Here is a 23,784-nt window from a genome sequence, read left to right as displayed (position 1 = left end):
AATCTGATGTGCCTACTTTGAAGATGGAAGCATCCACCTCTTGGTTATAGTCCTGTTTCCCGGCGTGTTTCCATGGGATGCGAAACATGGTGTGAGCTTCATCTTCCCACAACAAACCTGAATAAATATTACTGTTAATCTGCTCTATGAGCCACTGCTTCAGTCTCCGTCCTCCTGGATTCATCTTGCACTCAGTCTGTCAATCAAGATACAACACAACACAATACACACATGATTCAGCAGCATTAGATTTAAACCCACATGCATGCGTAGTGACGTCTCTTACAGACACTTTACCTTTTATTTATTCACCCCTGTGAACTGCTGAAGAAAGAAAAGTCAGAAGGAAAAGTAAGAAGTTTCACTCGCTGTTTAGAAGATAATATCCCAAAGCTCGACCACTCTGTGATTTAATACTGACAAAAGTCTTTCGGGTTATTTTGTGTGAATGAACGAGTAGCCACCTCCCCAAACGCCCACGCGTCCAATCAAAGACGCGGCGCTGTGACGCGTCTATTTCAGAGGAAGACCTGGGTTCTTCGAAGCTATGTAGTTTCCGAGAAATCGGCCTCGGTGGTGGGCTGCTATTTCCATGGAAAAGGGATTTTACAGGCTGGCGTACAGTCTGTTATATAACCATCACCAAAAGTTTCTGTGATTTAAAAACACGCGCGAGTGTTTCTTCTCCTATGTCTATCTCCATGTTTGTTGTTCAAGTCAATGGTCAGTAATCACTAAAGAACTGGACAGACTGGACCACATTATAATACACACACGTGAAGACAAGTTCATGTCACTTCCTGACATAATGTCTTGTTGCTGTAGGGTATGCAAACTTTCAAACACTTCATTATTATGCATTACATTACATTCTACATTACTCACTCTCACTCACTCATCTTCTACCGCTTATCCGAACTACCTCGGGTCACAGGGAGCCTGTGCCTATCTCAGGCATCATCGGGCATCAAGGCAGGATACACCCTGGACGGAGTGCCAACCCATCGCAGGGCACACACACACTCATTCACTCACACACTACGGACAATTTTCCAGAGATGCCAATCAACCTACCATGCATGTCTTTGGACCGGGGGAGGAAACCGGAGTACCCGGAGGAAACCCCAGAGGCACGGGGAGAACATGCAAACTCCACACACACAAGGCGGAGGCGGGAATCGAACTCCGACCCTGGAGGTGTGAGGCGAACGTGCTAACCACTAAGCCACCGTGCCCCCCATTCTACATTAATATATGACAAATGTCAATTATTGCAACTGAGTGAAGGGTAAAATGAATTCTATTTATTTTTCATGCGTTCGTTCGTTCACTTTCTCACTCAGTGGATCGTGAGCTTAGCTCTGGAACGCTGAATGTGAGGCAGGAGCACAACTTGGATGGGACTCCATTCTGTCACAGAGCATCGTGCACACTTTCTTTTTCATGTCAAGGTGGGAGAAACCCAGAGAACACAGAAATCCACGAAGAAGTGGGAGAAGCTTTACACAAGACCAGAAGCTCAGTTCAGGATCAAAACTAGGGCCTTGGAGCTTTGATGCAGTCGCACTACCTCCATGTGGTCTTTGAGGACAACAACCTCCTCATCAATACAACATTTGTCAGACTGTATATTTATAATCACACCCTTCAGTGTCACCCAAATGAGGATGAGGTTCACTTTTGGTTCTTCTCAAGGTTTCTTCCTCTACCATCCAAGGGAGTTTTTCCTCCCCACAGTGAGCTCAGTTACCTCAGACTTGCTCATTGGGGATAAATATAAACTCATTTAAATATATCAAACATTAATCTTGATTTTTTTTATTATTATTATTAACCTTTTGTTTGTTTTGTAAAGCTGCTTTGAGTCATTTATGGCATTTAGCAGACACCCTTATCCAGAGTGACTTACAACTGAGGGTTAAGGGCCTTGCTCAGGGGCCCAGCAGTGGCAACTTGGTCCTGGGGTACGAACCCATGACCTTCCGATCAGTAGTCCAACACCTTAGCCACTGAGCTACCACATCCCTGACAACGTCAATTGTTAAAAGCGCTATACAAATAAATTTGAATTGAATTATGTCACATCATCACCAATTTATTTACGTACTTATTTATTACTTATTATGCCACCACATTTCAAATGGTTTTCTGATCACATGCAACCTTATATTTTCTAGCTAGCAACAAAAAAAAAAAGTTCCACCATCTGATATAACAGTTCCTTCATTCATTTGCGGAAAGCACTTTATCCTGGTCGAGCTGGATCCAGAGTTGGACTGCTTCCTTAGGATTACTTAGAACTAGAAAAAAGCCTATATATAAAAACTATAACTGTAAAAATATAACTTAGAAGACTGGATAGAGAAATAGTAAAGAGCAACAGTGCAATGTAAACAGAACAATGAGTGGATAAGATCGTGGACACTACAATGTTATTGCACATGTAGGGTCTGTAGTCATGTTAATGGATCTCTTATGAAATAGTTTTTAATTAGATCCCTGCACACATTGCTTCCTTTATTTAATGAAAAATTATCAACACAGTTGTTTTAACCTGGCAATGAGATTTAGAATAACTTCATAATAAATACACGTCTGCTCTTATCTGTAAGATGGTGTTCGATCTTAATTTTCTTCACTACATTACACCACAACTGAGAGATTACGCCTTGTAACGGTTAAATGTTTCATGCCAACCTGAGGTCGTCTAACCTGCGCCAAGGAAGCATCATCTGGAAACCATGAAAAGCGGATCTTGGAAAGTGAACATCACATGTTCTCGGCCTGTTTCAGGATGTGAGCACAGGTTGAGGTTTCTGCCTGTCTCTGAACTGATGATGCTCTTATGTACAGGGGCCTTGTGTTGGGAAGCTGGACCCGTTAAATAAAAATTCTTTATTCAATAAAAAAAAACACATTCTACCTTAATCAGTAGTATTGTTTAATGAATAGTGTTTAATAACAGATTTTGCACAGTATAAAGTTTTACACAGTTGAATATTCTAGGTCATTTACAGTGGACTACAGCTCGATTAGGCATCGCTTAAAACAATGAGTTTAGGTTGGATGAATAAATTTACACTGAATCGACATCTGTGTACACACAATGCAATCAAAAAATTAGCATTTTTTAGCTTCTTGTGTGGTGGATGGTGCAATCTGACACCATCCCATAAAAAAAAAAAAAAAAAAAGAAATAAAAAAGAAAAATACAACTTTTAAAAAAAATATATAATAAATCACATGGATGGGGAATCTGATCACTTTTATTTAATTGATAAATAAATAAATAATAATTAAAGCATGGCCAGCAGAAAAGTATATCTTTCATTCATTCATCTTCTACCGCTTATCCGAACTACCTCGGGTCACGGGGAGCCTGTGCTTATCTCAGGCGTCATCGGGCATCAAGGCAGGATACACCCTGGACGGAGTGCCAACCCATCGCAGGGCACACACACACACACTCTCATTCACTCACACAATCACACACTACGGACAATTTTCCAGAGATGCCAATCAACCTACCATGCATGTCTTTGGACCGGGGGAGGAAACCGGAGTACCCGGAGGAAACCCCCGAGGCACGGGGAGAACATGCAAACTCCACACACACAAGGCGGAGGCAGGAATCGAACCCCCAACCCTGGAGGTGTGAGGCGAACGTGCTAACCACTAAGTAAATAATAAATAATAGAAAAGAAAAACAAACAACAACAAAAAAAAAAGATTATAATTTGTCTAGCGGGTGGTCAATTTGACTGTTTTATGAAGAAAAAATAATAATAATTCAAACTGTGGGTGTGTGAGATACAATACTCAATAATTAATTTGGAGACATAAGACTGGATAAAACTTGTCCAGTATTCTAATCAGTTTTTATACATCCATCCATCCATCCATCCATCCATCCATTAAGTTGAAATGTAAAACCTTGCCACTAACCTAATCAGGTTTTATTATAAAATCCCAACTTATCTGCAGTGGCTGGGCATTCTGAGCAGAATTATTATTATTAAAAAAAAAAGTAATGAATGTAGACCTCATCGTAGCGAGCTTTCCTAAGAAAGAGTGATTCAGTGTGCTCACAATATCCACAACAGCCTTTTCACTTGTGCTGACTGGAAGTGTAGTGATGACACATTCAGGGGTTTGGCTGGGCTTCTAATTCAGACATAATCCAATCTAAAAGTCTTAACTAAGGGCAGTGAAAGTGATATTGCTGAACTCTGTTAAGCTTATGGTATGTTGTTCTACAGGTGTTAAACAGCAGTCGTTTAGAGAATGGTACTCTTGGTATTTATAGCCGGTACAGAGATCTTTCATCTATTACAGCGACTGTAAGGCAGACCGTACACTCCAGATGCCTGGTTCATCCAGTCCTGATGTTCTCGTCTCTGTCGTTCCTGCGCCTGCTGCTCTGCGTAGAGGACGAGTAAAGACGAAACCTGCTCTTGCTCTTTAAACGGACTCGGCCTGTAGCTGGTCCGGAGCCATCCACGATACTGATGAAGGGAGAGGAAGGAGGAATGAAAGAGTAAGAGCTAACAATGCTATATATATATATATATTCCTGAAGTAAATGTAGACATCATTAACAATTTACTCAATAGCTCCTTATGATGTCATGTTTAAAAAATATCAACCGAGGCATGCACAGTCATACTTTTAGAAGAAGATACATATGGAAAAAAAGGGACAGCCAAAAACTCTAAAAAAAAACAATGGAGGCTTCTCGGAGGTTCTCAGAAAAACATATGAGGTGATTTCCTTATAAAAGTGCACAGAAATAGTTTCACTGTAAAAGGAGTAAACACCACTGACATGGTAGAGAGAGAGAGAGAGAGAGAGAGAGAGAGAGTCAGTTCTTGAAGATGATGTGTGGGAAGGAAGGAAAATGAGCTAAGGGTATCTGAGAATCTGTGATAGACAATTGGATCAGAGCATCTCCAAAACTAAAAGTCCTGTGCAGTGTTTCTGGTATAAAGTAGTTACTATCTACCAAAAGTGCTTTGTCATGAGCGAGGCTCATTGCTTGTGGTGAGTAAAGACCAATAGGTCCGATCCAACAGAAGAGCTACTGCAGAAAAATTGCTGAAAAACCGTATGCTGGCTCTGATAGAAAGGAGTCAAGAGACACAGAGCGCTCGCGGCATGTGGAGCTGTGTATCTGCAGAGCGGTCGGTCAGAGTGACCACGCTGAACCCCGTACACCTGTACACCACCGAAAATTAGCATTTGAGCATCAGAACTGGACCATGGAGCAATGGAAGGAGGTCGGAAGGAGGATATAGTACAATATGGAGGAGATAGTACTGTATGATGCTCTGGGTAATGTTCTTCTGGGAAACCTCAAGTCTCGACATTTACGTATGTAACTTTGACACCTTCTTAAACATTTCTGCAGACCAAGTACATCTGTCATGGCAGCTGGGTTCACCGTAAAAAAAAATTCAGGAATAATTTAAGGAACTTGACAAAGAGCTCTAGTGTTCAAATTCCCTGAACAAACAGGACCTAAAGTATGTACTGGTGCACGATACCACAGCACATCGTCAAAGGTCTTATGGAGTCCATGCTTGAATGAATTCTTTGATAAACCGGAGCTGTTTATTATTACAAGCTGTAAAATCCAGTACAGTCAGTTATAAAGAGCTACTTTTTTTTTTTTTGGAGCTGTTGGGAAACTAGTAATGAGCTTTATCCACATTTACCGGTTCAAATGAGACTAGTTATTTATTAAGTCATGCTCTTCCACGGTCTGTCTGTGGATTATGCTGTGCGTTATTTTAAGGTGTCGTAATTAGCCAGAGGTGAAAGACCGGGACTGACTGGGAATCCCCTGAGATCGGTGTGACTGGGGCAGAACAAAGAGGGAGGACAGACTTCCTGCAGCTTTCCAGGCAAGTATTCCTTCCCGGACGGTGAAAAAAATGCACTAATGCAGCCAGCATGCTTTCCGAAAACTTTTAGCCGGTTTAACCAGTTCTTTCTTCTCTTAGGCTGTCTTTCATTTTCAGTGCTTTATAATGTCGTAAATCTATAGAGTTTCTGCGTCGATAAAGAGCTTACGGCAAAAAGAATAAAAGAAACAATGAAAAGTGTCTGAATGAAATAAAGAAATAAAATAAGGCAGGGACATCTGAGTATGAATAGAATATCGATCACAATAGATTTACCTGAGAAATGAAAGCTATGTTTAAAACAGAACTTCAAACCGATCATTTATTTTATTGTCTGCTTTGAATCTTCAGGGTTTTTTTGTTTGTTTTTTTAAGAATTTTATTCACTGGATTCTTTTTTCAAAATTAAATAAAAGTATCATCCCTTTTTCAGTTCATGACTCCAGCACTGGGCACGGTGGCTTAGTGGTTAGCATGTTTGCCTCACACCTCCAGGGTTGGGGGTTCAATTCCCGCCTCCACCTTGTGTGTGTGGAGTTTGCATGTTCTCCCCGTGCCTCGGGGGTTTCCTCCGGGTACTCCGGTTTCCTCCCCCGGTCCAAAGACATGCATGGTAGGTTGATTGGCATCTCTGGAAAAATTGTCCCTAGTGTGTGATTGCGTGAGTGAATGAGAGTGTGTGTGTGTGTGTGCCCTGCGATGGGTTGGCACTCCGTCCAGGGTGTATCCTGCCTTGATGCCCGATGACGCCTGAGATAGGCACAGGCTCCCCGTGACCCGAGGTAGTTCGGATAAGCGGTAGAAGATGAATGAATGAATGAAAAATCATTCGGACTGGTGGTGGAACGGAGCATTTATCTTTATTAAATGAATATGTAAGTAGATCATGATTTTGTTGTCAATTCTTGGAAATATTTTATATCAAACCAGACAATGAGGTAATATTTTGGTAATATTAGATGTCTAACAATGGATTAAAAAGGAGCCACACCCACTAACAGCATGTCAGCTAGCTAGTTTTACGTTCCCGCTAAAAGCGTCCCTTTTAGCGTCTCTAAACGAATCGGCGTCCCTTCATCTGACCATCGTTCGTAGTTTAATTACAAATGTCATATCCTACAGGATGTACAGTATGGTTTTCCATGTCTAAAACTCTACTGTAGTAACCGTTTCGAACTAAGAAATAAAATTTAACATGTACAAACACATACGAGGAAAATACAGGAAATACACACACCTTTACATACACTATTGGAATGCTGCTCGACCAATCAGAATTAGCGAGAAGTACACTTTAGCTTACAGGGGTTTTTTTTGGAACTGCCACAGCTTGATTTTGCTGTGGCTTTTTTCAAACACAGAGTTGTTGTTTTTTCCTTCTTTTTTTTTTCTCAAATCACAAACACACCATTCTTCTTGTACAACTCCTACTAGTAAAGACACACACACACAGACACACACACGTATTGACTTTCTATGAGAGCTGTACTCATGATTATAAGAGAGATTTGGATGAATGTGTGTTGTAACGATGTCACACAATGCGTCTCGACCCACGATCTGCAGATAATATGTTGTAATGTTGAAATTTAAAAAAAATAAATAAATTAAAAACACATGATTGCTCTTGAATGTCAGGCAAATATCAACTGACTAACTGCTTATTTAATAATATCCTTTAGATGACACAGAAATAATTGATCTCTACAGACAGAGACACAGAAACAGTTCATATGGAACATACAAATCAGAAGAAATTCATAATTGAAAAAATCTCTTATTGTAAACACTGTCCTGAAAAATTAAATACAGGAACCGTCTAAATATTTTTTATTTTTAAAGAGTTTTATGGTAAAAGTATGTAAGGCGTTCTCGCGAGAGAAATCGGAAGACTAGACGACTCAGCCGCTCGATTTACTTGAAGTAGTATGTCAGAGGTTGAAAAGGAAAGCAGAGGTGGAATCCCCACGAAGTGAACAAGAAGTGAAAATATCTACAGACTTGCCAAAGTATCACAAAGACGAACAGCTGCGGCTTGGACGTTACGTTCTGTAGTTTTGACGCAGCTAACGAACGAGATATCGATACGATACGATGATAAAACGCCGTCTTTAAAATGCCGTCGTAATTAGAGTTATGATGTCGCATTTTTTATTAGCATGTTAATAATGAAACAAAAAGGAATTGCACAAGAGAAAAGTTTAGCGCCGAGTACAAACATAACTGTTCACTGTTAATGATTTATAATGAGAAATGATTGTAAATCTGAACATGTCGATAAATCTATTACAGATAAGCTTTAGGGTCGTCGGTCAGCGCTGGTTTCAACGCTCATGCTCGTGTAAATGCCTTTTATGGTCCCGAGACAGTGTTCTGGGTTTCAGTTCTCCTCCGGCTACCTTGAGAAGGAAAAAAAACTACAACTCTCACTGAGAACAAGAGGAAAATAAACAAGCAGTGACCTTTACATGCAGCGTTTGAAAAGCAGTCCCTGTTCCTCGGGTAAATAAATCTATAGCTGTGCTAAACATCTGAAGTCACAAAGTACCATGTTTAGGATCGTTGGCTCGTGTTGAATGAAGCAGATTAGAGATTAGAGATTCTAGAATATTTAAGATTCTGACCTTGTTATTTTGGTCTTCGGTAAAGTTCAGGTTTAAGAAATGTCCTCGTTCAATCTGTAACGAGCATAGAGGATAATACGTCTACATCGCAAATCTCTATCAATGCTAATACGTTTCTATAGTAACAGCTCGTTCCCGCATATTCGGATTTAAAAAATAAAAGTGATATAATCGTTGTTATAGTGATGTTTTCTGTCAGGAGATGTTAAGACAATTATAGGAGTCTCCGGTGTGAGCGACGTGTAAAGGTCAGACATAAAGCTGGAGCTTTTCCAACATCTTCGAGACAGAGGAGTTTATGTGACTGTATGAGCGCAAGTCAAGAAGCTTTTATTGTTATTTTAACCCTATATAGCTGTTGCAGTACACAGTGAAATGAGACGTTTCTACAGGACCATGATGCTACATAAAACAAAGACAGAGCTAAGGACAGTAAGTTAGCCACATAAAGTGCGACTGTGCAACCTGGTGCAAACAGTGCAGGACAAGACAGACAAGACAGTGCAGGACAAGACAGACATGGACAAAAGACCCTACAAGAAAATACAAGACAATACACAAAAGACAACACACAAAAGACAAGAAACAGAAACAGCGCCGACCAGCGTAGTAACTGTATATTCAACAATATTGCGTGTGCAGAAATACTGGAATGAACGCAGTATTATAGCAGCAGTTACATGAGATATTGTTAACGTTGATGTCAGTAGCGTCCGATCTGATAATCAGATAAATTGAAATAACATCAGAAATAATGCACACCAGGGGGGCACGGTGGCTTAGTGGTTAGCACGTTCGCCTCACACCTCCAGGGTTGGGGGTTCGATTCCCGCCTCCGCCTTGTGTGTGTGGAGTTTGCATGTTCTCCCCGCGCCTCGGGGGTTTCCTCCGGGTACTCCGGTTTCCTCCCCCGGTCCAACGCATGGTAGGTTGATTGGCATCTCTGGAAAATTGTCCGTAGTGTGTGAGTGCGTGAGTGAATGAGAGTGTGTGTGTGCCCTGTGATGGGTTGGCACTCCGTCCAGGGTGTATCCTGCCTTGATGCCCGATGACGCCTGAGATAGGCACAGGCTCCCCGTGACCCGAGGTAGTTCGGATAAGTGGTAGAAGATGAATGAATGAATGAATAATGCAGATATTGTGATAAAATCTTTTTTGCCTAAAATCGTGACAATTTTATTCCCCAGAGGACAAAAGTGATGATTGAGTGTCTTTATCATGTCTCACTCCACAGTGGTGTTAATATGAAGCTCATATGAAAGTAGACACTCAGGACTTGAAGTGGAGTGAATCTGTGGAGTTTTATCAGTATTTCTGTTTTTCTCTACAATACTAGCGGTGATAGATTCATAGAAACAGCTATTTTTCTCCACACAGATGTTTGTATCTGCAGAGTAAATGTTGATATCGAACCCATTTCTGTTCTCTGAGATGCTCCGAGTGTTTGTTCATCTAAAAAGCAGCTCAGATTTATCTTCAACACTAAAATTCAGTGTAAGATCATCAACAGAGGGAAAAACACACGTCTAAAACACGCTGAAAGAACGACAGAGTCCTGACTCACTTTAGATCAGACTCACAGACACAACATCAGACGTTTCTTTACACTAATGATAAACAACAAAAAACACAGAAAAAGTGTTAAAAAGTGTTTAATGCTTTTCTGTTTATCTCTGGTTCGTTCAAATGAGATCTTTTCCATGAATCAGACAGAACAGAGCTGCTGAATCACAGCAGTTATATTTCCACTCATTTTAACTTTCTAGAGAAAGCTAAAGTAGTGAGAGTGAAACATCTTTTTTGTTCTGGTGATTAAAACAGGTTTTATTTGTTATAGGTTTTACATTAATAGTTCTTTCAGAATCTTTTAGAGCTCTACACGTTTCTATTTTACTGCTTTATGAGGTTGAGTGCACGGGCACTGGGTTCACATCAGTCTGTCATGTTGCTCGGTTTAACACGTGTGTAACAAACTGAAAGGTTTCGTAATTACACTTAGCGCTTTGTACAGCTTGTATCTCGGGCGACCAAACCCTCACACGAGTCCGGACAGATAACTGATAGGAAATATGACTCAAAGCATGGAAAGCTGTTCTGAGCTTTGCTGTGAGGCTTAAGGGGTTGATTGGAGTTTGAGGGAAATACAACAACAACAAAGTTTTAAATGGGTTGCGATCTTTTCTACATTGTGCCTGATGATATTTTTTTCCACTGCTATTTTAATAACAAGGAAAACTTGTAAAAAAAATATATAATAATAATAATAATAATTAAATAAATAAATAATAAATCCCGTTTCAAGATGTACCACTTCCTTAAAAAAGAAAATAAAAAAAAAAAAAAAAAACCCTAGACATCCGAATTATAGAGAAGATAATAATGTCCAAAGAAAAAACATATTTCAGAATGTTGCAAGCGGCTAGCTGTAATAACATCCACGTGATGAGCAACACTGAGTTAATGCAATTTGAGCAAGTCCCCTTGAGTTCCCCTTACTCACTCGAGCGAGCCCAACACCCCCTGCAGCGCTTCGCACCCGCTGCAAAGTAATGGCACCCCGTATGCTGTCACATCTCGGTAGCTAAGAACAAACAACACATCCCCAATAACAGGAAAACCATCTCTCACACGGCTGTTCACACACCTAACGTGCGAACTCGCTTAAACAACACCAAAGTATTAAAAAAAAAAAAAAGGTGCAAATGTCACAGTGCAAACGATTCTGCATCATGATTCTCAATTGCTTGGCTCATTAGCACAACTTCTCTAATGTTATATAATCAGAAATATCTGGTAAAAAAAATGTAGAAAAAAAAAACATAAAAAAAAATTCCTTGAATCATTGTTTGCTTCTAGAAAAAACATATTTCTATTCTGTATACACATTATTATATTTTACTCATGCCTTGTTTTTGACTGGATAGATTTTTTTATTTTATTACTGCTTTTTTTTTCCAAATTTACCCAATGATTTTTCATTAGAAAGAGGATACTAGGTTTATTACTGGAGCAGTAAAATATTTGGAGGCATGATTCACTCACTCATTCATCTTCTACCACTTATCTGAACTACCTCGGGTCACGGGGAGCCTGTGCCTATCTCAGGCGTCATCGGGCATCGAGGCAGGATACACCCTGGTCGGAGTGCCAACCCATCACAGGGCACACACACACACACACTCATTCACTCACTACGGACAATTTTCCAGAGATGCCAATCAACCTACCATGCATGTCAACCTACCATGCATGGACCGGGGGAGGAAACCGGAGTACCCGGAGGAAACCCCCAAGGCACGGGGAGAACATGCAAACTCCACACACACAAGGCGGAGGCGGGAATCGAACCCCCAACCCTGGAGGTGTGAGGCGAACGTGCTAACCACTAAGCCACTGTGCCCTCCTGGAGGCATGATATTCTAGGAAAATAATCAACAACCGAGTGCTGTGATGAAGAAATTTATTTCTCTTATACCACATCAAATGCACCGTTAATATTTTTGAATTGTAACTCTATTAAACGACGACACACTGTACATTTTATCTGTTTATAATTACGTTTAATTTCACAGAAGGCCGACGAAACGCGTTCCTCTTGTAGCGATAAACGATCCTCTTCAGCGTTTTTTTGTATTTTTCTCCGACTTGAAATATTACAGATGAAAAGAATCGCAGATTGTCATAAGACAGAAACCACGACTGTTTACGACTGTTAAAAAGCGGCAGCACCGGAGACTCCTTACTTAAGTGTTAAATAGGAAACGTCACGTTTCGACGTACGGTTTTTCGATCAGATTGCGCGACACGTCTACTGTACGAATTCATGCAAATGAGCTGTTACTATAGAAACGTGTTGGAAGGAGCACATTAGTGTGAACTGGAACTGCTTTAACCCTTTTCACCAGCACACTGGGGTTAAATCGATGTTTTAATTCAGTACAAACTAATGATTTCTTTTTTTGGTATTAAATAAGTCAGAATTCTGTCGACTTTTAACATTTAATGTTTCTTTAAACAAACACTATCTCCAGAGCAAAGCCTCAGCTGAGCTTCCACCAGTCGTGACTTGTTTCAAGTCTGTTGTACGGATTGCATCACTACGTCTAAGTCAGAGGTGACAGACAATCTGGCAGGAAACCAAAGGAAGATCTGCTTCAGTTGTTTTTTTTTAATTTCCTCAGGTTGAGTTACAGTTTTAAGTGATGACACAACACAGAGATGTTAAGGTGGTACCTGAATAAATTAGCAATAGTTATGGGAAAAGTCGCTGTTAAAGATATTCACGCTGAACAATCTCTGATGACATGGATGATTTTCTGAAATATTTACAGTTACAAATGTTCTAAATGTTAAAGCTGAGGAGCTCAAGGCTAGGGAGGTCAAGGTCGAGGAGTTAAAGGCTGAGGAGATGAAGGTTGAGGAGTTAAAGGCTGAGGAGATGAAGGTTGAGGAGTTAAAGGCTGAGGAGATGAAGGTTGAGGAGTTAAAGGCTGAGGAGATGAAGGTTGAGGAGTTAAAGGCTAAGGAGGTCAAGGTCGAGGAGTTAAAGGCTAAGGAGGTCAAGGTCGAGGAGTTAAAGGCTGAGGAGATGAAGGTTGAGGAGTTAAAGGCTGAGGAGATGAAGGTTGAGGAGTTAAAGGCTGAGGAGATCAAGGTTGAGGAGTTAAAGGCTGAGGAGATCAAGGTTGAGGAGTTAAAGGCTGAGGAGATGAAGGTTGAGGAGTTAAAGGCTGAGGAGATGAAGGTTGAGGAGTTAAAGGCTGAGGAGATCAAGGTTGAGGAGTTAAAGGCTGAGGAGATCAAGGTTGAGGAGTTAAAGGCTGAGGAGATGAAGGTTGAGGAGTTAAAGGCTGAGGAGATCAAGGTTGAGGAGTTAAAGGCTGAGGAGATCAAGGTTGAGGAGTTAAAGGCTAAGGAGATCAAGGTTGAGGAGTTAAAGGCTGAGGAGATGAAGGTTGAGGAGATGAAGGTTGAAAAGGTCAAGTTTGAGGAGCTCAAGGCTGAGGAGATCAAGGCTAAGGAGTTTAAGGCTGAGGAGCATAAGGCTAAGGAGTTTAAGGTTGTAGAGCTCAGGGCAGAGGAGATCCAGGCTGAGGAGCTTAAGGTTGAGGAGTTTAAAGCTGAGGAGCTGAAGGTTGAGGAATGTAAGGCTGACTAGATTAATGCTGAGGAGCCCAAGCCTGACGAGTTTAAGGTTGTAGAGTTCAGGGAAGAGGAGATCAAGGCCAAGGACCTCAAGGCTGAGTAGCTGATGGTTGAGGAGTTTAAGGCTGAGAAGCTCAGGGCTGAGGAATTTCAGGTTGAGAAGCTCAAGGCTGAGAGGCTCAGTGCCCAGAAGCTAAAGTCTGAGGAGACCTTCCTTGTTGTAGTAGACTCACTGTCTTAGCTGTGTGACATTTTGGAGATACTGATGTTCAGGAAATACCTCTGAAACTTGCGTCCTCTGGAACTGCTGTAGTTGTTGCTGGAACCCAGAGTTAGGACCCACAAACGATCTCACAGCCTTAACCGCAGACAAACACTCCTCCCAGTCGTAGGTGGTGACGGTCATCAGGTAGGCCACCACCATTGTGGTGCTGCGCGACACTCCGGCTAGGCTGAAACACGTCACATACACAATAACAGTCATCTCATAACACAGACACAAACCCACATAAAGAAATAGAAAAGGGTAAACTTCCTTTCTGTGTGTATCTCAGTGTGAAGACTCTACAGTGTATAAACAGGAGCAGGTTCATGCAAGCAAAAGACTAAATCATCCTTCCAGTAAACCTCACCTCAGGGGACTTACAGGACGAGATGCGTCTCTGTACTCTGAGGTCCACGTCCCAAATTACACTCACCTGGAAAATCTTTTCTATTTATAGTTCTGTTTATATAATCAGTGTTTCATCACAGACTATACAGCCGTGACTCATATCCTCCTTTCAGGTGCTTCATAAACTGATCTGACTCTGAATCGACTTCTGAGTTCTGCGCTTCCCTGTTTCTTCATCGTCGTCATCATCATCATCATCATCATCTACTGCAAAACTTTCCTAAGTAAAAATCATTAATTTTACTCAAAACAATGATCAATATTAACGACCGAGTGACTCACCAGTGAACCAGACACGCTCCTCCGTTAAGCCGGCACTCGTGGATGAAGCGGATGCACTCTTTAAAATGCTGTAATCTGGAAAAAAAAAATAAATAGTGATGATGCAGAAATTACACAGAATTCCTTTAATCAAAAAAACAGAAAAGGAAAAAAAAAACACTTTATGCGTAATGTATGTATTTCTGATTTCTGTCATTTTTTTCAACATACTGTATTTCTGTTATTACAACTGCATAAAAAAAAAAAAGGTTCTACACTTTAGAAACATTGCGTAATTCTCTATTCAATTGAAGTTAATTCTAGCTTTTCTTGTACAGGAGCTCTTATGTATAATCAATACTCAGATTTTACAAGATGTTAATATTTATAAAGCTGTATTAATCACTCGGAGTCGCACGAGTGTGTACTGTAATAATGCTCTAGCGTGTCATGATGAATCCAGTGTGAAATTCTCTTAGACGCTTCAGGTGATGTTGAGAAATCCGTCAGCGTTGCAAAACAAAAGACCACATGCCGAGTGATGTGCTTTAAAGGACCCGATGTCCCAATCCGACTAAGCTACACATGTCCCTGTCGCTGCGTTAAAAGACACCATCAGCACAAACGCATTTCGAAATTTTTCACCATGGATGGTGGATTTGCAGATTTTCTCCTGTGTGGTCACTCGGTCTGAAATGAAAGCAAATCTAAGCAAAAAAATAAATAATAAATAAGTAAAGAAAAGAAAAGAAAAGAAAAGAAAAGAAAATGCACATTCAAGCAAAGTGAAGTATTAGTGCTGAAAGACTAAAAGCAGGAAATAAGTCAAGAACGTTCCAGATCCTGGGGGAAAAGTTCGCGTTCGGTTGTTTTTCTGTTGGTTTCTAAATTACGCGATACGTTGCGTCTTATTTTAAATGTAACTCGATGTGTCCGTGCACTGCGTCAGCGCTGAATGTCTTGTCCTGGTAAAAAGACATAAAAATGTTTCAGTATTTTTAAGGTGTCTCTGACAAGTCTTCTGTTTTGTCCAGTTTTTTTTTTCCCACTCGTTGTTTTTATTTTTTAAAGCTTTGGCTTGTGTTTCAGTGCCTCCTCTGCTAGCTGGTAGAAGTTTTATACATTCGCATAATATAATCGACTAATTTATTATATTTCTTCGTTTCTGTTTTTCTTGTAACTTTTTCCCGCAACCCGGTTCAGTCAGGAGCAGGAAAAACGCCTGGCATCGATCTACGCCTTTTTGAAAATTTTCTGTAACCATAGAAACAAGTTCAGAAAGAAAACGAAGACCTTTCTGAGTAGGATTTTCAGATTGAGTGAAGGACCGGAAATCGGAATATTTTCAGCTGAAAAAGAGTTACAAGCTTTAGTCAAACACAATAAAGCTCAAGGACACGTCCTGCTCGTTATTGAGTAAAAATAAAGTATAATTATAGAATTTTCTGCTTCGCCTGAACAGAAATACAGCTGTATATTTATACTCTGTTCTACAATCAAACACCTTTTCAGTTTAACATACGGCGGTTTATAATCCGCACAGAAATCCTTTCTATTTTAGTTGCATTTTGACGACGAATTAGTTTTGGTTCGACGACTCTATCGCTCTAAGCTTTAGTAAACTTTTTTTTAGTAAACTTTAGAAGCAACTGCTGTGTGACCAAAAATAAAGCATCTGTCAGCAGTTTTAAAAGCAGACGATTCCTTAAAGTTTACACGTGAAATGTAAAAGCTGCTGGTTGAAAAAAATAATAAAAAGTAAAAAAAAAACCTGTAGCATAAGAACACAAACCTTTGCACTTGATATTTATATATATATTTTTGTTGTTGTTGTTTTTGTTTTTTTTTTTGTTTTTTTTTAGAATGTTAAAAAAAAAAAAAAAAAAAAAAAAAGGAAGAATCTTCGAGCGTCTCCAGATCGTTTTGGATCCTCGGGCTCCGAAAGCGCCTTAACTTTTCGTCAGAATTGACCTCCGAGTGTTCATCGTGTATCACACGAATATGTGTTATAAGCTCTTCGTTGATTTGCCGCACTGCACATATAAATACAGGCTTCATTCAGTTCAGCTGCATGTGCGTGTGTGTGTGCGTGTGTGCGTGTGTGTGTGTGTGTCTGTGCGTGTGAGAGAGAGAGGAAAAAAACGACCGTAAGGCTGCTGATGAAATAAGCAAACTGACCGTTATCCTTATTTTTAAATCTGTGGGATTGTGACAGAAAGGTTTTTAATAGGCTCGGTAGCCACTGCTGGCTTCCTTCCTCCTGCTAGATTGCAACAGTGGGCCAAAGCCCCTCAGTAACCCTGATGACATGCAGCACCAATCCCTGTTCAGGACAGTCTTCACTCAGACCAGCGTTCTGTCATGGAAATGCATAAAATAAGAAATAAACCTCACTGGGGGTGTGCTGTAGTAGGACATCAACCACCACGTGTTGGGTTATGAAGCGGATTCGTCACCGTGTTTAATACTACAGCAATTCACCAACCAACAGCTGTGATATTTATTTATTTATTATTATATTTAATATTGCAGAAATCCTTTACTGAAACCTCTTAACGCTTACGTTAGAGCAGCTAGAAACCGGCGTTTTCTTTTTTTACTACTCGTTCTTTCGAATAGTTAGAAGAAAGAGTTTTTCTCCTGCAATAGACTGTGACTAAGACGGGGAGGTCTGAAGTTATCACAGATAATTATCTGGACAGGAAGAAGGGGGTTGGAGATCACTGAGTCACACACCAGGAACCAGTTCCATCTACCTGCCCTCTGTGTGCGTGCGTGTGTGTGCGTGTGTGTGTGCGTGCGTGCGTGTGCGTGCGTGCGTGTGTGTGCGTGCATGTGTGTGTGTGGTTAAGCCTAGCTTGGAGCTCACACTCAGCACCGGTTTGAAATCTTCTCCGGCTGTGAATCTGTGAAGGAATGATCTTATACGCATCTGACAACATTTCAGACAAAGCGTGAAAGCCGTAACCGTGACAACGGAACCCAATCCCAGCTAGCACAAGCCAATTATAATAACATTGTTATAATATTCTTTTCGCCTTCCCCTGAGCTGTGAGCCGATTGGTCTGGAATCAGACGTCACTCTGTGGCTCATGAACGCAAGCCCTGCTTAAACAATTCTTAGCAAAGAAAAAAAAAGTGTATTTCCAGTTTTCACTGGAAATTGATCTTGTGTTACGCTAAAATTTCTTTCTTCCTTTTCTTTCTCTCGTGCCAGTAATTTGCTATCATGACTGTCTTTTGAACTGCAATGTGGTTCTGTATCCATGTGAAACGACACCACCTGCGTACCTTTCGTACACCTGAAGATTTAAGATACATCTCCAGTCTGACCACTAGAGGGCAGTCTGGGAATGATGGAATTCATTCATTTCATTCATTTATGGCATTTGGCAGACTCATCTTATACAGACTGACTGGGTGAGTGGGAGGGGCTATCTCGCGCTCTCTCTCCTGTCAATCACAGAGAGATACTAACCAATCACAGGTGTCTGTCAGCTCAGGTATTTGATTGATATAAATACCCCTTATTATTATTTTTACTGGTACAGTAATGGCTGACATGGACCTGCGCACTGTACATCCTCTTGAAACAGTCAGTAAGACACGTGTGTAGTGAACATTGTGTAACACGTCACTATCATCATCTACTGCACACATGGAGTGCTGATATGATGTTGAGTAACGCTGATGTGTGAGCATACTGATAAACTCTGTGTGTGTGTGTGTGCACGCGTGTGTGTGCGTGAGTGTGTGTGTATGTGTGTGTGTGTGTAAGTGGTGTGTGTGTGTGTGTATGTGTGTGGGTGTGTGTGTGTGCGTAAGTTGTGTGTGTGTGTGCATGTGTGTATGTGTGTGTGCGTTCGTAAGTGGTGTGTGTGTGTGTAAGTGCTGTGTACATGTATGTGTGCATAAGTCGGGTGTGCATGTGTGTGTGTGCGCGCGTAAGTGGTGTATACGTGTGTGTGTGTGTTAGTGTGCATGTGTGTGTGTGTGTGTGCGTGTAAGTGGTGTGTACATGTGTGTGTGCGTGTGTGTACGTGTGTGTGCGTGTGTGTGCATGTGCGTGTGCGTGTGTGCGCGTGTGTGTGCGCGTGTGTGTGTATATGTGCGTAAGTGGTGTGTACGTGTGTGTGCGTGTGTGTGTGTGCGTGTGAGTGTGTATGTGTGTGTGTGTATGTGCGTGTATGTATGTGCGTGTGTGTATGTGTGTGTGTTTGTGTGTGTGTGTGTGTGTGTGTGTGTGTGTGTGTATGTGCGTAAGTGGTGTGTACGTGTGTGTTCGTGTGTGTATGTGTGTGTGTGTATATGTGTGTGTGTGTGCATGTGTGTGTATACGTGTGTGTGTGCGTGTGTGTATGCGTGTGTGTGTGTGTGTGTGTGTGTATGTGCGTATGTATGTGTGTGTGTGTATGTGCATAAGCGGTGTGTACGTGTGTGCATGTGTGTATGTGTGTGTGTGAGTGTTTGTGTGTGTGTGTGTTTGTGTGTGTATGTGTGTTTGTGTATGTGTGTGTATGTGTGTTTGTGTATGTGTGTGTATGTGTGTGTGCGCATGTGTGTTTGTGTGTGTTTGTGTGTGTTTATTACTCACAAATTTTGATTAGAAGCATCTGCTGCATGGATGCAAAGGTACGTCATATCCTGTGAAAAAAAGAAACATATCGATTTAACAAAAAAACGGGTTAATTCATTTTAACGACTGCGCGTGCATCGATTTTAACGCAGGCAAGTTTACAGATGCACGTGACGTGACTGCCCTCGTGTGGTGAAAACACGCAAGTACAACGTATTCTTCAGGACTTTAAATAGTTTTAGATATATTTTCGATTCTGGCTGGTCATAATGCGTTGATTAATTTACCACAGTCTTGATCATATTCATCTCTTTATCTGTCTTAAACACCAAATTGGTGTATATTTTTAGATCAGATGATAGTTTTCTGGGTGAAAGAGGAAAGTAAATGTAAATGTGAGTGAGAACTTCACACAGTTTTACCTCTAGTACTGGTTTAGGGTTGTTGTACACAGAGAGGATGTGAGTGATACCGTGCTTAGAAAGACTTTCCCGGTTCTCTGAGTCTGTGGGTGGAAAATAAACACAATACATATTATAATGAATAAAAGAAAAATAAAGACGGTCATTGACTAGAAAACATTTGTGTTCTATTGATTTATTTTCAGTCAACTTTTTAAGAAAGTAGACATTCAGAAGCAGGACCTGAGCTGAAATAGACGGTAAACTACAAAGATATACAGCCTCAAACATAAAAACTAAGCAAGCTAACTAACATTCAGCTAACTATTACACTGAGTAAACTGCTCATCAAATTTAATATCAAAATAACAAACATGAGCCTAGCTAAAACTGTGTAAACAACCTAGTTAAAATTGTTATAGAGTAAACCATTAATCACTAGATGATTCATTCATTTTCTACCGCTTATCTGAACTACCTCGGGTCACGGGGAGCCTGTGCCTATCTCAGGCGTCATCGGGCATCAAGGCAGGATACACCCTGGACGGAGTGCCAACCCATCGCAGGGCACACACACACACACACTCTCATTCACTCACTACGGACAATTTTCCAGAGATGCCAATCAACCTACCATGCATGTCTTTGGACCGGGGGAGGAAACCGGAGTACCCGGAGGAAACCCCCGAGGCACGGGGAGAACATGCAAACATACACAAGGCGGAGGCGGGACTCGAACCCCCAACCCTGGAGGTGTGAGGCGAACGTGCTAACCACTAAGCCACTGTGCCCCCCTAGATGATTATTTATCATTTATAGGAGGAATGTTCGGTGTCAGCTTCTCTCTAAATTAAAGAGAGAATAAAGAGCCTGGTGCAGGAACAACTGTTTATAGCTGCTATAACATGAGTGTGTGGGATGTGGTAGCCTAGTGGTTAAGGTGTTGGACTACTGAGCAGAAGGTTGTGAGTTTGAATCCCAGGTTCACATAAGCCAGGCCCTTATCCGGAGTGACTCACATTTAATCTCATTTTATACAACTGAGCCATGACCAGGGGCCCAGCAGTGACAACTTGGTTGACCTGGGATTCGAACACACAACCTTCTGATCAGGTTTATTTTTCTATTCCTGTTAGTACTGTCTGTAAGACTAAAAAAGCATGTATAAGCTTATCAAATTTCTAACGATTTCTTCCGATCCGATCTTGTCGACCGTTGTTATGTTATCGTTGTGATCTGTAACTGTGCCACGAGTACTGATTCGACGTCTCGCTTCCGTGGATCAGTTTTCTGTGGTTTATTTTTAAGTGCTGTGCTGCAGAGCATCTGAAGGGCGAGTGAAGGAACAACTATAAATAGCAAAAAGTCAGATGGTGTGAGCTGACATGATTTCTACTCTGTACTGTCCGTATAAAGGCAGAAAACAAGGATTATTCTGTGCATTTTATCCACAGCATTGAAATGTTTTCAAATATGAATCGATGGTACTAACTTACACGAGACGGGACACGATATCAAGACCATCAAATGCACAATATTTCCTACTTAATATTCACCTTGGAATGAAAACTTTTCCAACAACGTAAAAATTTCTATTTTGTATACATAAAATGTGTCTCCTTTGCTTACCTTGTATATTTCCTAAATAGAGACCATCAATAACCTATGCAAAAAGTAAGGATTAATTAGTTATTTTATACCTGTTTAATTATTAATGGGAATTTTTTTTAAATAAATGTAAGCATTTTTATAGAGCAGAATTAACAACCTGTGGTATAAACATCTGTAAAATAATAATAATAATAATAATAATAATAATAATAATAATAATAAATAAAAAATAATATAAATAATTTTAAAAATTATAATAACAATATTATTAATAATAATAAAAATAAAAATAATAGTAATAATAATAACAATAGTAATAATAATAATAATAAAAACAACAACAATCATAATAATAACATTAATAATTATTATAATAATTAAAATAAATAATAATAATAATAATAATAATAATAATAATAATAATAATAATAATAATAAATAGTAATAATAATGAGTTAAAAATAAAGAATATTACTTTTAAAAATTAATATTCAAACTAATTATTATGAAAGAAAAATAATGTTAATCTACATGTAATCTCTGCCGTTTTACTTTTACTAAACTATCATGGCACGAGACTGCGGTAACGTCCCAAATGCCTCGTTTTCCCCTACATAGTGCACTACAGCGCCTGTATTCGCCATGACGTCATAGTGCACTTATATAGGGAGCGGCTAGTGGTTTATAATGCAGCCGTAGCCTAATTACTACTACGACTACCACACAGCTAACAGACGTTTTATAACAAAATAACTACAACTATTTACTTCGCCTACAACTATTTACTAAAGAGTTAAAAGTACCTTGTTCATTCCGTTCCCCATGATTTTGGAGAAGGTTTTGTTTTACATGAAGAGATATTTGCGATGTCTGGTGACCATGGAAGTTAGCATAGCATGTAGCATAGCATAGCATAGCACATTATAAAGAAGCTCTAGGTTTGACTTCACGGATATTTGGCTACAGGGAACAACTGTAAAAGCTGTAGTTCCGACTTTAAATGTTGTTCCTAATGTTCCACAGATCGGAAAAGTCCTCTTAAAGTCACACTATTACACGAGTGAAATGTTTGTAGAGCTGCAATAAAGAAACGCTTCCGGATTTTTACTAAAATAAACTGTGACATCACAACAGGACATCACTTTAACTCTTTACACTCATAAAGTGATTATCATACATAATCATCATCTCATTCATCATCTGATTCATCATCATCATCATACATCATCATCTCATTCATCATCATCTCATTCAGCATCATCATACAGCATACATCATCATCATCATCTCATTCTTCATCATCATCTCATTCATCATACATCATCATCATCATCTCGTTCATCATCATCATCTCATTCATCATCATCAACATCATCTCATTCATCATACATCATCATCATCATCTCGTTCATCATCATCATCTCATTCATTATCATCATCATCATTTCATTCATCATCTCATTCATTATCATCATACATCATCATTTCATTCATCATCATCATCATCATTATCATACATCATCTCATTCATCATCTCATTCATCATCATCATCATCATCATCATCTCATTCATCATCATCTCATTCAGCATCATCATACAGCATACATCATCATCATCATCTCATTCTTCATCATCATCTCATTCATCATACATCATCATCATCATCTCGTTCATCATCATCATCTCATTCATCATCATCAACATCATCTCATACATCATCATCATCATCTCGTTCATCATCATCTCATTCATTATCATCATCATCATTTCATTCATCATCTCATTCATTATCATCATACATCATCATTTCATTCATCATCATCATCATCATTATCATACATCATCTCATTCATCATCTCATTCATCATCATCATCATCATCATCATCTCATTCATCATCATCTCATTCAGCATCATCATCATACAGCATACATCATCATCATCATCTCATTCTTCATCATCATCTCATTCATCATACATCATCATCATCATCTCGTTCATCATCATCATCTCATTCATCATCATCATCATCGCATTCATCATACATCATCATCATCATCATCTCATTATCATCATCATCATCATCATCATCATCATTTCCTTCATCATCTCATTCATTATCATCATACATCATCATTTCATTCATCATCATCATCATCATACATCATCTCATTCATCATCTCATTCATCATCTCATTCATCATCATCATCATCATCATCATCTCATTTATCATCATCATCATCTCATTCATCAGCTATTCACTACATCAGTTATACAGCTTTGAATGTTTTAAGCAGGAAATCTCCATCAAATAAGAAATAAAGCACCTCAGCACATAGTGTTATAGGAAAATCCCCAAATGTTTACTACAAAAATGACTTAAACTTATTATCAGAATCACCAAATCAGACAAATATATTATAAATGTTCCAATATTATATATCCGTGTGAGGCAAAAGTACATGAACCTCTAGGATTCGTGTTTAATTTACATTTACACCATTTAGCAGACGCCCTTATATCCAGAGCGACTTAGATTTTATCTCTTTTTTTTATATACACAACTGAGGGTTAAGGGCCTAGCTCAGG

At 39.7% G+C, this 23,784-nt stretch overlaps 2 protein-coding genes across 3 annotated transcripts in view; both read right to left on the bottom strand.

Annotated features, from left to right (window-relative positions):
- The window catches only part of irf8 (interferon regulatory factor 8), a 7,563-nt gene extending 7,110 nt beyond the window's left edge, over nt 1–453 (bottom strand). For both annotated transcript variants that reach the window (XM_060878821.1, XM_060878822.1), the window contains exons 1-2: nt 298–453; nt 17–196 (exon numbers count right to left, since the gene is read on the bottom strand). In XM_060878821.1, coding sequence (XP_060734804.1) covers nt 17–184 — 168 coding nt within the window. In that variant the 5' untranslated portion in view covers nt 185–196; nt 298–453. The remainder of the gene's footprint in view (nt 1–16; nt 197–297) is intronic.
- Nucleotides 454–2,921: 2,468 nt separating this feature from the next.
- Nucleotides 2,922–22,302, bottom strand: dusp22a (dual specificity phosphatase 22a). Its single transcript, XM_060878820.1, has 7 exons — nt 21,998–22,302; nt 21,213–21,246; nt 19,605–19,687; nt 19,201–19,250; nt 14,628–14,702; nt 13,953–14,124; nt 2,922–4,505 (listed from the first exon to the last, which is right to left on the bottom strand). The coding sequence occupies exons 1-7, from the start codon at nt 22,016–22,018 to the stop codon at nt 4,323–4,325; spliced, it is 618 nt and encodes a 205-aa protein (XP_060734803.1). The 5' UTR covers nt 22,019–22,302; the 3' UTR covers nt 2,922–4,322.
- Nucleotides 22,303–23,784: the final 1,482 nt, after the last annotated feature.

Source organism: Tachysurus vachellii, chromosome 9, assembly GCF_030014155.1.
Source record: "Tachysurus vachellii isolate PV-2020 chromosome 9, HZAU_Pvac_v1, whole genome shotgun sequence".
Lineage (NCBI taxonomy): Eukaryota > Metazoa > Chordata > Actinopteri > Siluriformes > Bagridae > Tachysurus > Tachysurus vachellii.
The sequence above is the reverse complement of the archived record's forward strand: the minus strand, read 5'-3'. Positions and strand labels throughout refer to the sequence as shown.